Source organism: Rhinichthys klamathensis, unplaced genomic scaffold, assembly GCF_029890125.1.
Source record: "Rhinichthys klamathensis goyatoka isolate OS25496 unplaced genomic scaffold, OSU_Roscu_1.1 h1tg000146l_1, whole genome shotgun sequence".
Taxonomy (NCBI): Eukaryota; Metazoa; Chordata; class Actinopteri; order Cypriniformes; family Leuciscidae; genus Rhinichthys; species Rhinichthys klamathensis.
This window is the reverse complement of record NW_026606681.1, coordinates 450,001-467,407: the sequence shown is the minus strand read 5'-3', so window position 1 is coordinate 467,407 and position 17,407 is coordinate 450,001. Positions and strand designations below refer to the sequence as shown.

Here is a 17,407-nt window from a genome sequence, read left to right as displayed (position 1 = left end):
AAGAACAGCATTTATTTGAAATAGAAATCTTTTCATTATAAATACCACTTTTGATCAATTTAATTCATCCTTGCTGAATAAAAGTATCAATTTCTTTTTTTTCTCTCTTTTAAATCTTACTTCTTACCAAACTTTTGATGCATACTGTATCAAAGTTTCCTAATAATATATATTAAGCGACAAAACGAGTTTTAACACCAATAATTGAGCATTAAATCAAATTATACTGATTTCTGAAGGATCATGTGACACTGAAGACTGGAGTAATGATGCTAACAATTCAGCTTTCATTTCATTTCAAAAACAGTTAATTTAAATTGTAATATTATTTCACAATTTTACAGTCTTTACTGTATTTTTTATTAAATAAACACAGCCTTGGTGAGCATGAAGATACTTCTTTCAGAAACATTAAAATGTAACATTTTACAATATTTTCTGGTAAAAAATATAAAATCTTTTAAGCTAACCGTAAAATATAATACAGTAACTGTGATTAATCTCATTACAGTAAGAATGAAACAGTAGGCTAACAATATTTTAAAAAATCTGTAAATGCTGTAAATCAAACAATTTAAAAGATAATGTCTTAAAGCAGAGTGACGACAGAAGTGAGGCATACACACATTCTTCCTCTAGATATGAGGTAATGTGCAGCGCTGACCCTGAAGTGACGGAGCCGTGTACACGATCCCTGCGAAGTGAACGGGGATACAGTGGGGGACTGGGATAGATTTGTTGACAGAAAACATTGCAACAGAGCACGCGACGATCACGTGAGCGATCTCGGTTTGGAGCTGAACTACACACCGTCCGTTTCTCAACACGCTCTGAACGATGAACACCCTGAACTTCCTCACGCTGACGCACAGGTTTCGGGAGTTTCTGACGCCTCCTCCGTGACAGATTCCCACAATGGCATTGCCGTCGTCCTTATGTACAAAAGCCTGGTGAGGATTTACGCCACAAAGATGCCTTTTCATCAGGTAATCGACCCAGGTGTGCTTCTGCGACGTGTCGAAATTATACAGGAGAATGTGTTGGTTGTAAAACACATGAAAAGCGTTTACATCGGAGGTTCCCCGACAGGGAGATGGCCAGCTGGAAGACATCTCGGGTGTGTCGGCGACGGATGTGACGTTAGTCAAGCCTTCACTGAACACCTGAGTCACGAGGAACACGAGGAGGAACACAGATCGCATCCTGAAAACACACACATGTTAAAGGGTTAGTTCACCCAAAAATGATAATTATGTCATTCATGACTCTCCCTCATGTCGCTCCAAGCCCGTCAGACCTCCGTTCATCTTCAGGACACAGTTTAAGATATTTTAGATTTAGTCCGAGAGCTTTCTGTCCCTCCATTGTAAGTGTGTGTACGGTATACTGTCCTTGTCCAGAAAGGCAATAAAGACATCTGATCTGATCTGAGTCTGAACTCGGCATAACCCACTGAACCCACCGTACATACATTTTCAATGGAGAGACAGAAAGCTCTCGGACTAAATCTAAAATATCTTAAACTGTGTCCTGAAGATGAACGGAGGTCTGACGGGCTTGGAACGACATGAGGGAGTCATTAATGACATAATTATCATTTTTGGGTGAACTAACCCTTTATTAAGAGAACAAACACAGGCTTTTCTACAATATAATAAAACTGTAAAGAGCAATTATGTGGCCAAACACATCAACAGCATTTGCATTGTGTGTTTAGGAATGATTACTTCACAGACTATGATGATATTCAACATTATTTATAGCTGAATAACTTTTGAAATATAATCTGAGGCAGTTTAGTTGAAGATTAGATAGACTTTGTTCAAGTTTCATAGTAATATTAAAAGATTTGAATGAATTTAGTTAAATAACTTTTGATTAAAAAAAAAAAAAAAAATTACCAGATCCAAATGTGTTAAATATCAGATTCAGTACTGCATTTGCATTGTGTATTTAGGAATGAATACTTAAAAGACTGATATTCAACATTATTAATAGCTTTATTATAAATAAATAAAAAACTAAAAAACATTTTTGTTGAAGATCGGACAGACTTTGTTACGAATAACAGTATGTGAATCAGTTTTTCAATTTTTTATTTTCAATTTTGATATTTTTAGGTCAAACCGTTCTTGTCTGTCAGTCATATAATGCAGGTCTATGGTCACCACCTCAAAGAGCAGCACAGAGAAGTCCAAATTAAACATGATTTAATGACTCGTAAATGTAAGTACACATTTATGGGCTAAGACACGAAACGAGCGGTTTGTGTGAGAAAACGAACAGTATTTATATCGTTTTTACCTCTTGTAAACACAGCCACGTCCAAGTGATCTGACGGTGCGGGCGCTTTGTGGCTGTGTTTACAAGAGGTAAAAACGATATAAATACTGTTCGTTTTCTCACACAAACCGCTCGTTTCGTGTCTTAGCCCATAAATGTGTACTTACATTTACGAGTCATTAAATCATGTTTAATTTGGACTTCTCTGTGCTGCTCTTTGAGGTGGTGACCATAGACCTGCATTATATGACTGACAGACAAGAACGGTTTGACCTAAAAATATCAAAATTGAAACTACTGCGGAAACAAAGAAACCTACATCTTGGATGCCCTTGAGGTAAGCTAAAACATACCAAAAATTAATTTCAAAGTGAACTATCCCTTTAAATATCCGATTCTTTATTGGGTTTAAAACTGCAGGGCGAGTTTTAAAAAGTACATTTTCAATAGAATTTATGTCATACTTCAGATTTATTAGACTTTCTGAATTGAACATCCCCATAGTTGACCTGTTCAGTTCCTGCAACCCTCGACTGTTGAGCGAGTCTCTCTTCCCTCTCCAGTGACGGGAAATATTGTGTGCTGTCAAAGAAACATGTGTCAAACAGTTTTCACAGTTTTTCTTCTCTTGTTTTTGACATCAGCATTTACTGCGATGTAACGTACACCAGTGTCCAAACGTTTGAGGTCAGAAAGTGCTTCTTAAAATAAGTCTCTTCTGCTCACCAAGTCTGCATTTATATGATCAAAAATACAGTAAAAACAGTGAAATATTATTAGAATTTGAAATAGCTGTTTTCTACGTGAATATATATTTAACTGTAATTTATTCCTGTGATCAAAGCTGAATTTTCAGCATCATTACTCCAGTCTTCAGTGTCACATGATCCTTCAGAAATCACTCTAATATGAGGATCTGATGCTCAAGGAACATTTATGATTATTATCAGTGTTGAAAATAGTTCCCCATCAGTCGCTCTCGTTCGACGTAACGTCTCCAGTTCCCTCCGGCAGGGAGCGAGGGTTACATTTCTAACCGAGACGTTTTGTAGAAAATTCAGAACAGCATTTATTTAACATAGAAATCTGTTGTAACATTATAAATGTCTTTACTGTCACTTTTGATCAATTTAATGCATCATTGATGGACAAAATTAATTTATTTTTAAAAGAAAATTCATACTGACCCTTAGTGAAACATTATTCAAACCTCTATTCTGATGAAGTCAAATAAAAGATGCATGTTTTATTACTAAACCAGCTCTAACTAAAGCTTTTACGTAAGCTTAATAATGTGATGTGAAGAAGTTAAGATGAGAGATTTAAGATGATATGATTAATCAAAGCAGAAGCGATAGCGATAAACTGTTCTGCAGGATGCAGTGTATTGAAGAGGATCTAGCTTTACCTTTGTGCCGTTCTTGAGCTTGTGCAAAAGAGTCTCGATGAGTCTGAGCTGAAGGTCAGAAAGCGTCACTGAACTCATATTTATTGGGTTGAAAAAAGGGAGGTGTGAAAATACACCCTGTTTTTTTTTTTTTTTTTTGGGGGGAAATGCAGATTTGTTCAATGCTATCGGCGTCTTCTTTATCTAGGAAGGATTGCAAAGATGCATTTTTGTTAGGTAATCTGCCCAAGCCTGTTGACTGTTTTTGTCAAAATCATCCGAGGGAATCATCTTCAGCATTATAAGCATATTATAGATCGCTGACAGGGATACACTGCAAAAACTAAAAATCTTGCCAAGTATATTTTTCTAATTTCTAGTCAAAATATCTCATCACACTTAATATAAGACAAAATCACCTAAATACCAAGATTTAAGTGAGATAAAGGAGCTTGTTTTTAGACCGTGCATCTTGAATATCTTGTTAAGTGAAACTGTCTTAAAAATATCTTGTTTTGAGTCATATCTCAGATGAAACAAGCTTTTTTGACATGTCATAAGGTTTTTAAGCTGCTGTGTTATTTGTAAAAGATGAATCGTCTTGTTTCAAGAAACAGACTTGACTTGAATTGAGACAACAAATCTGCTTTATTGAAAACTGCAGGTCAACATGCCCAACTCACAACAACTCACAATGACATATATTGACAGCAAAAAAAACGTAATTTATTTACGTATAAACAACTTTACCGACGTACAAATTTGTATGTATTCCTATTTAACTTATGCATATTAAAATCGTGGTTTTGACTCTATTGCATTCAATTGTCTTATCAATTAAATTTTCAGGCGCATTTATTAATAGTTTAATGCATTTAAAATAGTTTTAACGCATTTAAAATAGTTTTACTCCCCGACTCCCCATATGGAAAAGGTTTGCTAAAAACTCCTGTGATTCTTATATGTTCCAACAGAATATTGTAAGGGACATATATGCTGCAAAAACCACATATGTTTTAAACATTTAAACTACACACAAGCACACATTTTAATTACAAAAATATTTTATTAGAATGTGTTCTACAATATACAGTTGCATATTTCACATATCAATAGTTTTCATTTTAAATCCTGCATCACCAGATTTCATTTTCATTTGTGACAATTTCTCTAAACTTTATCACAGTACTACTAGGTATACAACAGTTCTATTCTTAACCTACAAACATAAAACTTTCCTAAATGTTGAAGTGATTCTTATGCGTATCACTCTAAAAAATTATTCAGTGGCTTAGTCACAGTAATAATTAACTTTATTACCTAAAATCTCTGAATATCATTTACTTGATAGTTTGAGTTGAACATAGCCTATACCGAAATAATTGACTAAAACTCCAACAATAAATTTTGTCTGAAATTTACAGTTATATTTAAGTTTGAAGTTTTTCACTAAAATAATTTAGTATTTGACTAACCAATTATTTATTTAAAATACACTGAGCTAAATTTGTGAAATTTCCATCACAATATTTGAGAATGGATAATTAAACTAATCTGTTTCAAGAACCACAAATATTACTTAAATAAAATCAATATTATTAATATTTAACAAGCATAAGAAATTGTATTTCACTGTCTATGATTACAACAACGCACCCCTCCCCCACCCTCTGACGTGACGACAACTCGACGGTTGAGTGAGCGCGCGCTGTTTGAACTCTCTCCAGTCCAGAACAGATCTCCTCTCCTCAGCCTCGCAGAATTGGTGCATTTCCTCTGTGAAATTCAGGTGTGTATGTTTTATTTTATCCGTATAATCATTAATGTGCTTTAAATAATTTTATTTAATGCGAAGGAACATACAGAGACGCAATGTTACTCGCCTTAAACGAGTGTCGACTCGCGCCTGCCTTTTCGCGTGATTGTAAGGCCTTGCATATAAAACACACGACTATATTCTTAAAGATAATGAATTATAACTAATTTGGATGATAAAATGTCCTCAGAACTGTGCACTGTTTGTTTATTGGCAGGTTATGGAGTCAGTCGCGTCGCAGCATCTTTCGGCTGTGAGTGACGCAGGACGGCGGTGTAAAGTTAGAGGTTCCCCCGCAGAGGCGAGTCCATCTCCGGCACGCGAAACAGCGCTGATCCGGTGGATACTGGATAACAGACCGGTTGATTACACTTGAATTACTTTATTGTTTAGGCCTAAATGTTTCATTTTTACTTCGAAAATGTTTCTTACATGAGTTTAGATGTAGGCAATATTGCATACGTGTTAAAAATAGTATAAAATATATGCTGTTTTGCTGTAATGTTAGGCTACTAATCGACAATAAAGGCCAATGTCATGTAGTTATACCGGTGGTTGTATGGAATATTTTTTACAAAGGTTTAGAGGAAATAAAAAAGTTAATATTACTGCCATATAAACACAGTTTATATTACTCATAAATATTTGTTTTTAAATGTTTCCCCCTAATTATTTCTACTCAAGTTTATTTGTTAATGTACCAAATGCAGTTACTCGGATCTATTTAATTTGTTTTACTAACATTTACTCAGTTAATACAGTGTAAGTAATTGCTTTCACTGCTTAAAAATCTAATCAATATTCTAACTTTAAAAATGTTTCACCAAAAAAATTGAGTAAATCATATTAAATGTTTTTAGAGTGCATCACCAGAGTTCATGTCACATATACAAAAACATATTCCAGCCAATTTTAATCACTGTTCTAGAAACATATTTGACTCAGCTTTGTTCATTTGCAATAATATGTTATGATTTTGTTCACAAACAACAGGCCCAGACAGTTAACAATTAATACACAATCTTACAATATCATTTCTTTTCAACTGCTCTTTCAAATCCTGTAGAAAAATTAACAGTCTTCATAAAGATCAGTGATATTCTGACAGTAATCCTCTAACCGGCATCTGCACTGTACAATTTAAAGGGATACTCCACTTTAAAATGAAAATTTTCATCATATACTCACCCTCATGTTGTTTTAATCCTTAATGAATTTCTTTCTTCTGCTGAACAGAGAGGAAGATATTTAGAAGAATATCAGTAACCAGACAGTTTCTGGTCTCATTGACTTACATAGTATAAAAGTCAATGAGACCAGAAACTGTCTGGTTACTGATATTCTTCTAAATATCTTCCTTTCTGTTCAGCAGAAGAAAGAAATTCATTAAGGATTAAAACAACATGAGGGTGAGTATATGATGAAAGAATTTTCTTTTTAAAGTGGAGTATCCCTTTAAGAATCTGCCAACTGCATATAAGTGAATCAGATGTTGGTCATCAAAACATGAAATCTGTACGAAACACATAAACAAATGACACAAAATGTGTATAAATTCTATATGACTTTAATTTGACTAGCATATAATTCAATATAAGAACTTTAAATTATTATATATGAATTTTATATATTTCGAGTAATACCATACACATTTGCATACTTTTGTCATGTAAAACTCATACAAGTCTTTTAACAGTATTCATTAGGGCTGTAACGATACGCGATATAAAATCGAAATCGCGATACTCAGGTCCACGATCCTGTATCGCGATGTGAGAAGGCAGAATCGCGATCACACCCCTTCCAACTCCCAGAGTTATCCTTCCCGTCCAGATCCAATGCTACCACATCTTTAAATTACTATTAGTATTATTTGAAGTTAACATTATAAAATACGTAGACCTACCTACACCACAAAACTAGTTGAGGATAAATTATTTAAAATTTGGCAATTTCAGCGTTATGGACGTGCAGCCAAAGCTTGAAATATAAATTCTCAGAAAATGCATTTAATACCAATATATTGACACTTCTGTTTATATATCCATAGCCTATCCCTTAATAAAGTCTAGTACATGTCCAGACATTAGAAAAATATAAGTCTACACATGCATTTTATATTTAATATGAGGGAAATACACACGCGTACACGGATGCGACACAAAACATCTTTCATTTTTAGGTGGCAAAAAAAATATATATATTTTATAATTCTGTACATTCCACAGTACAAACCAAAAGTAATACTAGGCTACCCACCGGATGAAGAGGGGTTGGCCCTCCCCAGAACATAAAATATTAATTTTGTTTTATTTTTCGTGTTCGCATTTAAGAGGAAAAAACAATATCGTCGTGACAGTTCTCAGGAAGCGGCACTAAAACTTTCAGAGACCTCAAACAGAAAGCACAAAGACTTTCTTTAAATTGAATTTCGTTTTGTATTAATTGTATCTCAATTTTAATAAATGTTTCATCAACCATTTGCCTGTATTTAGAAATAAATATAGCAGACAGATAATCACGAGACGTGCTCGGGCCGGCGCGTGAACTGGAGCTCGTCTCGTGTGAATCGAAACCTATAGGCTATAGGCCTGAGAAATATATCTATATTGAAATGTCTACTTTTAAACCGAACAATTAAAAACGAAAGAAAACAGACTGCTCTCTGCTTATGTAATCCGTATGAAAAGTGCATTTTTCTCTGGCGCGTTCACTACTGCGAAGATCGCGAGTCAGCATCGCAACTTCATCTTTGCTGACACTGATAGAAAACACTTTATTAATAAACAATTAAAATGTCTCCTTGCTATATTTGACATATTCATAATCATTACTTTTGCCGGTTCTTTGTGTCAGCTTTTAGGTGCTATTTTTAGTCTTAATTCCTCTAATACCAGTGGAGGAAGAACTCAGATCTTTTTACTAAAGTAAAATTAATAATATCATAATGAAAACGTTTTTAATTACATATGTACAGTACTTTTATACTATTTTAAATAATTAGTAGGCTAAGCAAAATTTACTAAACGTGAAACTAGGCTAGGCTACTCTTAATGCAAAATGGCCCTATATAAAGTGTTATAATTATATAAATTATTGGAATATTGCTTGATGTTATTTTATAAAAATATGGTATTTTTTTTCTCTCTCAAATCTCTTTTTTTCACCCCAAGCCCCGCCCCCGTGATAGAATCGCGATACGAATCGAATCGTGGGTCAAAAATCGCGATACGAACCGAATCGTGGGTTTGGTGTATCGTTACAGCCCTAGTATTCATATATAACGCAAAAATCCCCTACAAGTTGTATGTGTGTTATTTAGTATGAAATGGGCCATAATCGTTCTGATTTTGTATAGGACATGTATTGGCCTTATATGAAACACAGAAGGTAATTCTGTCCGATTTAAGTAAGGAAGATAATATATAGTTGCTGTATATGAACCATGCAGGTTTTTTTCATATGGGTTAAAAATACCTTCTTTAATTGTTTAACCATTTTGTAATATTTGGTTTATTTATTGTGAAACACAAAAGGCATTTTCTCCTATAGACCCATAATACACTAAAACATAAATTCACAAAAGACATCAATTTTATTAGCTTGGTGTAATCCAAATCTTTAGAATCCATGCGTTGTTTGCAAAAAACAGATCCAAATTCAGCCCTTCATCCAGTGATCTTCATAATTTCTCTCAGCAGAGACCGTAAACGCCAAATCCTGGCATCCCGCGTGTTTAATTGGTGTACTACATTTGAAATGGAGAATCGCGCGCGCCTTCAAAGAGCGAACCGAAACCGGATTAGCGTTTTCATGGATTAATAACTTAAATTCTGCTCTATAACGTTACCTCATACAAATATATTATATAGCCTACTGCCAGAGAGGACTGCGACACATCGTCCTGTGAACGACTTTTGGTACCGGTTTTGACATTTTCTCACTAAATAAATTATTGCGATTAAACGTGTAACGTTATGTCTGTGTTTTTCTTAATAATTGTAACATTAGTTACATAGTTTTAAGAAATGGTTAGGTGTAGGGGTAGGATTAGCCTAGTGGCTCAAACTATATTTTAATGCTTTATTGTTAATAAAACTGCCATTTCCCTACACATTATGTTCATTACGTTTTATCCTTTTAATATTGTCTATAAAATGGGTATGTTTAGGTGTGGGAGTAGGGTAAAGGGATCTTACATTTATAATCTATAAAATGTTCTACTATGTTTTCATATTGCAGTTCCATAAATACTGTGAGCCAAAATGTTGAGAAAAATGAAGCTGTTTCCCTTTTATGCAGTCCTCTGGGACTTTTTGCTGTTTAAAAAAAAAAGGTTAAATGCAAGTGTATTTTTCACTTTTTCTGTCTAGTAAACAGTAGTTAATGTCTTGAATCTAGTAGGTAAAATGTCTTGAATCTAGAACAGTATTACTTTTGTTGAGCTTACAATAAGGTAAATACACTTGAGATGATGACAGGATGGTAAATTATGGCTTATTATGGCAAAAGAGCACTGCCTAATATGAGTCAGGAATGCTAACTTCAAGGCATTTTGTCTCAAAATGCCCGTTTCCAATCTTATTTCAAGTTGGTGGTGACTTAAATCTAGAACAGTGTAACAATTATAGAACTAAAAATTAGTTAAATACACTTGAAACAAACAGGATGACAAAAGAAAATGCTACTTTTGAGGGGAAAATACTAATTTTGAGCATGACTAGCTTATTATGAGACACAAAACATCACAATACTAGTAAAATATAGCTAAAAATGAGTTTTCCCAGCTAATTTCAAGATCACTCATATCTTTTAAGGCTTAAATATAATGTCTTATTTCAAGAAATCTTACCAAGAGAATTTTCACTTGTTCCATTGGCAGATTTTTTTGCTTATTACAAGCAAAAATATCTTGAATTAATTTTTTTTTGCTTATTTTTGGAGGGGCCTTTTTTCCAGTGTAGTCTTTAGGTTGATCGACATTATTCAATCCATCACTGAACACCAGAGTCTCGAGGAGCACAATACCAATCTCACCCTGAAAACGCTTAGTTTTGCACAGATAACTGAAATAGTTATGAAGGTAATGCACTTAATGAAAGTCTAAACTCTAGACCGTGCAATAATTACACATCTCTTGCTACTACATGTATGTACTAGAATACAATTATAATCAAACATAACAGATTCTGATATCTGAACAGTATGATTTACATTTGTTCTGTATTTAGACTCACCTTTGTGTTTCTTGAGCTGGTGTAAATGAAAGAGTCCCTTTGAGTCTGAGCTGAAGTGTATAAGCGTCTCTGGACTCATATTTATTGGGTGGAAAATACACCCTATTTTTATTTTATTTTTATGCACCTCAAATGCGTTTCATGCCATCAAGCACAATTTAGTTGCAGTTTTTGTATTTTTGAGATTCTGTCCTTACATTAAAAATGAGAATGAAATGCAATGTTTCGATCACATTGGTGATCAAATGTTAGAAAAGATCCTGATTTAAATGTCTAAAAGAGATACTTTTGGCATATTTGTATATCATACTACTTTAAAGGTTATCAAAATAATTTCACAAAAGAACTGAGATGGGACATTAATGGATTAGCCAGATGCTTTTATTCAATAAAGAGATACATTCAACAAGTTCATTTTATAATACTGAACTATAAAAAGAAAGCCTTATGAGATGCTAAACATGCATTTAGCATTTAAACACATGTATTTAGCATAGCAATGTCAAAGCAACATTTCAAGCCTTATTCAGCTCTTCTAGATTGTTTGTCACAATTAACAATTACACAATATTTGCCTTTCCTACATTTCCAATCATATACTCAGTCTCACTGATACTGTTAGATGGAAGAAGATGTAAAGAAGTAAATGTTTGCATTTGACTTAGATTATGGTGCTTTTGGCAAACATCATTTAGAGATAAAGTAGAACTGTTGGGGTATTGCAGTACCTTTTACATGAAAATACTATTTCAATCTTTCAACTTCCAAATTTCATATTTAATTGCCATTTCTTTGTGATTATTTGTGACATTTACTAGCAGTTTCTAAATATGAAAATAGTTCCAAAATAAATCCCACACACATATATTGAAGTGCACATGCCTTAACATCTGCTGGACTGTCTACGGACTGCAGGTCGGCCCGGGTGGGGATGGTTTACTGTTGGTTTGTCTCACATAGTGAACAGGCAAACATCGGTTTTCAAGGACCTCACAAGACACAATCACATAACGCTCCACGGGCTCTAATGGAGTCTGAACTTCACACCGTCCATCTCTTAAAGCACTTTGAACAATGAACACCTTGAACCTTCTCTTACTGATGCACTGGTTTAGTGTGTATCTGTTGCCTCGTCCGTTGCAGATTCTTACAACGCTATCGCCGTCGCTTTTACGGAGGAAGGATTGTACAAGTTGTCTGCCACATAGATTCTTTCTTGTTAGGTAATCTTCCCAATATTGTGCCCGTCTGGTGTTGAAACTTCTCGAGAGCACGTGTCTGCGTTTAAACCTGTTATATCCGTTGTTATCGCGAGATCTCTCGCAGGGTTGTAGCCAGTTAGAAAAAAGGTCTGGAAACACCTCCGGTTCAGTGTCGCTGAAACTGACGTTACTCGATCCATCACTGAGAGTGAACAAGAGCACGAGAAGAAGCGCCGATCTCATCCTGGACACAGAAGAGAAACACAGATTCACAGTTAAAATAGTGAAAACGATAATGAACGCAAGCTAATGAACTATTTCGACAGTGTAATACATGCATACGTAGGTATGCGGCACCTTTACTAAAAAATTAAACGCTATTTTCTCAATGCTTCGTTGAACCAAACTCAATAACATTTTACAAGCAAACGGAGATAATCTGTTTTGACTAACTTTTTTCATCAGTTTAATCAGTTCAAAATGGCAGTAATGTTAATGATTGACCTTGAAAAAAATCTAAGTATTCATATATAATATTACATTGATATGTTTTTGACCATGGTTTGTACAAATACTGTACATATATTTATTTATCAGTTTGTTTACATTGCTTTTATCTAATTCACTGTAATTATAATTAGCAAATTTTATAATTTTAACTTTAATTTGATGGTGACTTTTATCAACGCAGCCAAATTTGTATCAGATTACTTTAAAGCACGAGTTCGGAAAAGTAGCGAATTTGGTTTCTAGTCCATTTGGTTTAAAAGTTATAGCATAAATAGTTATTAGCTTAATAGTTTTTGGCTGCGAAACATAAAGATTATGTGCAATATTTACAAACCATACACATTTACAGCAAATATCATAAAACAGATCTGAGTATATTGAAACACTTTTAAAAAATTTTACACAATGGTGTCAGTTTACCTGTTTAGATGTTAATATAGTCTCAACAAGTCTCAGTTCTTCAATATTCTGTGCTGCGAAAGAATACAAATGTGTGAAACTGTTTTAACAAGGTTTCTTCCCATGCAAACGTTAGTGTGTTTGACGTCAGCATTTCCTGCAATGTAGACTTCAGTGTGTGATCATTCAAACCTGGTGAAGTTGAATGTTTTATAACTAATCAAACTTGTGCTAAAGCCTAATATAAAGCCTAATATCTTGATGCAAATGATCCTATTGTATCTATGCACTAGAGTAACAGTTTGAAACAGATGCATCTTGGAGATTCTGCCTGTGAAATTCACACTTTACCACAATAAAAATGAGAATGAAATAAAGTGACGTGTCTCTATAAACAGTCACTTGTGTGAATGACTTCATACATCTTCTAAAAATCCCCCAAACGCCAGCTGATTCACACACACTTCAGACATGATGAAGAAAAGTGACATTAGTGAAGCGTTTGAGACTCTTGAACTTACGCTCAGACATTTTTAAGTGTGACTCTTTAGAGTCTAAACAATACTTTGCATATCATACCTCACATATATTTAAAATCATTTCACAAAAGAACAGATGCATTAATGAATTTTGCAGATGCTTTTATTACAAGTGACTTACATTTCATTCATCCAAGCTATACATTTGATCAGTTTATTTTATAAAACCGAACTGTGCTCTGCAGAGAAAGCTTTATCGAGATGCTTCTGGGATTATATCCACTTTAGACATGCATGTGGCGTTTTGATTAATAGTTTAAAAGCAAGATTTCATGCCATCTCTCCCAGCATTATGCGGTTTAATAGCAAAGGGATGTTGATTTGCCCTTTTCAATGTGTTGATCGTGATAGTGCACAGGTAGATTATTATCACATTCAACAATTACATTATATCTGGCTTTACGACATTTCTCAATGGTACACTCCCAATCTAACGTGGTACTGTTTTTGCTTTCAATCTTGTACACTTGGAAGAGATGTGTACTTTTGTAATAGTTGTTCTTTATAATCTTTCCAGCGCCATTGCAGATTCGTGTTACGTTTTCTACGCTGTCATTGATGAAGGATTGCACTTGAGTTCTTTCGCAGAGAGTATTGTCCACTAGGTATTTCAACCAAGCAGTTTCATTATCAGTTTCAAACCCAGCCGGGAGAATGTGTTTCCGCTTGAACTCGGCGTATCGGTCAATGTTCTGGCGATCCGCTCCATCACTGAGAGCCAGGATGAAGAGGAGCGAGAGAAGAGCTGGTCTCATCCTGAAAACTAGAGAAAAGAGCAGGATAGGAAGACGGTCAGTAAGAGAGTGAACACTAGCCGTAGACCAGAAGTGAGTCGTGTTGGAGGAGTTATTGCAACATGATGTACACTTGTAAAACTGTAACTTGTCAGGTTGAACAACTAACCACAGACACACAATACTGAGTATGTTCATTTTCATAAAATTATTACATCTGCTTTACATGTGTTACACTGAACAAGCCTTCATCCATGAACAAAACAGCTAAACACCAATTCTCAGTATATCTACACATTTATTTTTTGAAATCATATTGCTTTAAATGTTTCAGTCATTTGATTATGATGCAGGTTTACCTTTGTGTCGTTCTTGAGCTTGTGTAAAGTCTCGTTGTAGTCTCGATGAGTGTGAGCTGGAGTTCAGGAAGAGTCAGTCGTGTCTGAGACGATCACTGGACTGATATTTATTGGAGGCAGGTGTGAAAAAAGCACCTTGTTTCTTGGAAATGCATCACAAACATTGAATTCAATACAAGTGTTGCTGCATCTATTAATACCATAGGTGGTTTAAAGGCATCTGTGCACATCACACCTAACAATGAGCTCTTCACACTCAGTGCAACACTTGATGAGTGTGTTTAACTAGACAAACAGAGGTAAAGTGCATGAGTACCAAAATAAACACATAAAACATAAACTGATGTATTGCTAGAAGTTTATATTATTGCATGTGGAGTTTTTAGTAACTGGAATATTTGCCAGAAGTGAGACTAGTTTTGTGAGTTCAAATTATTAATTTAAAAGATTTGACCTAAAAGAACGATTCCTTCAGTAATTAGACATCTTAACAGTAGCCTGTGTATTTTTTTTTTTTTTTTTTTAATGAATGATTGAATTAATAAATCAATCAAAATATTAACAAAACACATTTCTCAGTTTCCTAAAAAAAATCAGATTCAGTTCTTTTGAAATGTTTGATTAATTGAAAGAAAACAAGTACAAAACGATTGAATCCAATATTTGGTGATAATACAGCATACGATTAGCCTGACTTCGTCATACTCATATTCTAGTCAGAATGTGAGTCTGATACTGCTTCATAGGGCTTTGATTATGAGGCGTGTCTTAACCGAACCAGGAAAAAAAAAAACTCTGCACTCAATTGGATAGACCTACAACCAATGAGAGCAACGTAGTTAGTCAACTACTTTGCATAGCACAGTTGTCAACTACAGAACTCAAATGCACGCACGCTGGAAGAAGTAGTAAAATAATGAGTGTTGCTTCTTTTACTTGGCCCTCCATGAGTGCGACCAAAGGAGAAACCACAACGACCACAGGGTTTTCATTGCGTCCCATCTTCTTAGTTACCATCGGAGCCAGCTGATAAATTAAACTTTTGCCGAATCCCATAGTAAGGACGGCAAACACATCTTTCCGATCGACAAAGGCCTTGATTGCAGTTCTCTGTTCGTCTTTTAAAATGAATGCGCTGTCGATTTCTTTTACAACGGACGCGATAGCGGAATCTCTACATCTCAGTTCTCCAGCTGCAGTCATCTTTGAGGGAAACCAGTTCAACCCAAGCGCTCTTTGATAACGTGAGGATTACGTCCCTGCAGATCATCTGTTCATCATCGTATAAAGCCCGCCCTGGCAATTTGATTGGCCCGACGATTTCTGAACCGATCATAATTACTCCTCAATGGAGCAAGTCCAGACCGAACTTCCCGATCAAAAAATGTTGTGGGCGGGGTTCGGGCTGGCATCCAGGCTAGCATACGATAGATTTATAAGCTGTTTTTTGTAGGCCAGTCATTTTTGACTGGGATCACCACAAGTGTGACTTTGTGCTATTATGTACAAGTTAAAGGTATTTCAAAACAAAAACTTCCTGGTTAAACATTAAATCATTAGTTTATCATTAGTGTGATAAACAGGGCACATTTTTCTTCATATTTTGCTAAATAGTGACAATTTTTTTTTAATTGTTTTATCCTTTTTGTTTGTGTCATTAGCCACGTTCAGCATTTTCGGCCTATGGTGTAGTTTTGAATGTGCTTTGAATAAAATGACAAATGCATTTATGAATGAGTTGTGTTGTATGTAGTTTTTCTGTTTTAAAAAACTTCATTGTGAAGTCATTAACCTCGGGTCAAGACACTTTTTAACCTCGGGTCAAGACACTTTAACCTCGGGTCAAGACACTTTAACCTCGGGTCAATTCACTTTAACCTCGGGTCAAGACACTTTAATCTCGGATCAAGTCACTTTAACCTCGGGTCAAGTCACTTTAACCTCGGGTCAAGACACTTTAATCTCGGGTCAAGTCACTTTAACCTCGGGTCAAGTCACTTTAGCCTCGGGTCAAGACACTTTAATCTCGGGTCAAGTCACTTTAACCTCGGGTCAAGTCACTTTAACCTCGGGTCAATACACTTTAATCTCGGGTCAAGTCACTTTAACCTCGGGTCAAGTCACTTTAACCTCGGGTCAAGTCACTTTAACCCTGTCAATACACTTTATCCTAAAAGTCAAGACACTTTAACCTTGGGTCAAGTCACTATAACCTTGGGTCAAGACACTTTAACCTCGGGTCAAGACACTTTAACCTCGGGTAAAGACACTTTAACTTCGGGTCAAGTCACTTTAACCTCGGGTCAAGACACTTTAATCTCGGGTCAAGTCACTTTAACTTCGGGTCAAGACACTTTAACCTCGGGTCAAGACACTTTAACCTCGGGTCAAGTCACTTTAACCTCGGGTCAAGACACTTTAATCTCGGGTCAAGTCACTTTAACCTTGGGTCAAGTCACTTTAACCTCAGGTCAAGACACTTTAACCTTGGGTCAAGACACTTTAACCTCAGGTCAAGACACTTTAAGTGAAATGCTGTTTGGTTCTCTGTGTCTCTCAGGTAAGAGCTGCTTCTCCACCCTGTTTAAGTTTGAGGAGATGCAGGAGATCGTGAAGAACTTCACTGTGGTTCATGTGGACGCTCCAGGACAGGAGGAGGGCGCGGCCATTTATCCTGCTGGGTACGTGATGTTTATATATATATATAAAGTGTGAACATTTTATATACACGCTGTTTGACACCTGTCAAACCATGTTCAGCTCTTCAGAAGGTGTTAGTGATGTAGATTGTGACTCAGAGTCTATTTTTATGCGTTTGCGTGTCCTCAGGCCGCTGTGTCTCGCGTTAGACGTGTTAAGAGTCCTGTAAATGTTTGTTTTTCTCTGACAGATACCAGTACGCAACCATGGATCAGATCTCTGAGATGCTTCCCGCCGTCCT

The 17,407-nt window shown here is 35.4% G+C and overlaps 1 protein-coding gene across 1 annotated transcript in view; it reads left to right on the top strand.

The window, feature by feature from the left end:
- Nucleotides 1-17,407, top strand: part of ndrg2 (NDRG family member 2) — a 31,056-nt gene that overhangs the window by 4,758 nt on the left and 8,891 nt on the right. The window contains exons 4-5 of the mRNA XM_056257877.1: nt 17,027-17,147; nt 17,357-17,407. The exon at nt 17,357-17,407 is cut by the window's right edge and continues 12 nt beyond it. Of these exons, the coding sequence (XP_056113852.1) occupies nt 17,027-17,147; nt 17,357-17,407 (172 nt within the window). The remainder of the gene's footprint in view (nt 1-17,026; nt 17,148-17,356) is intronic.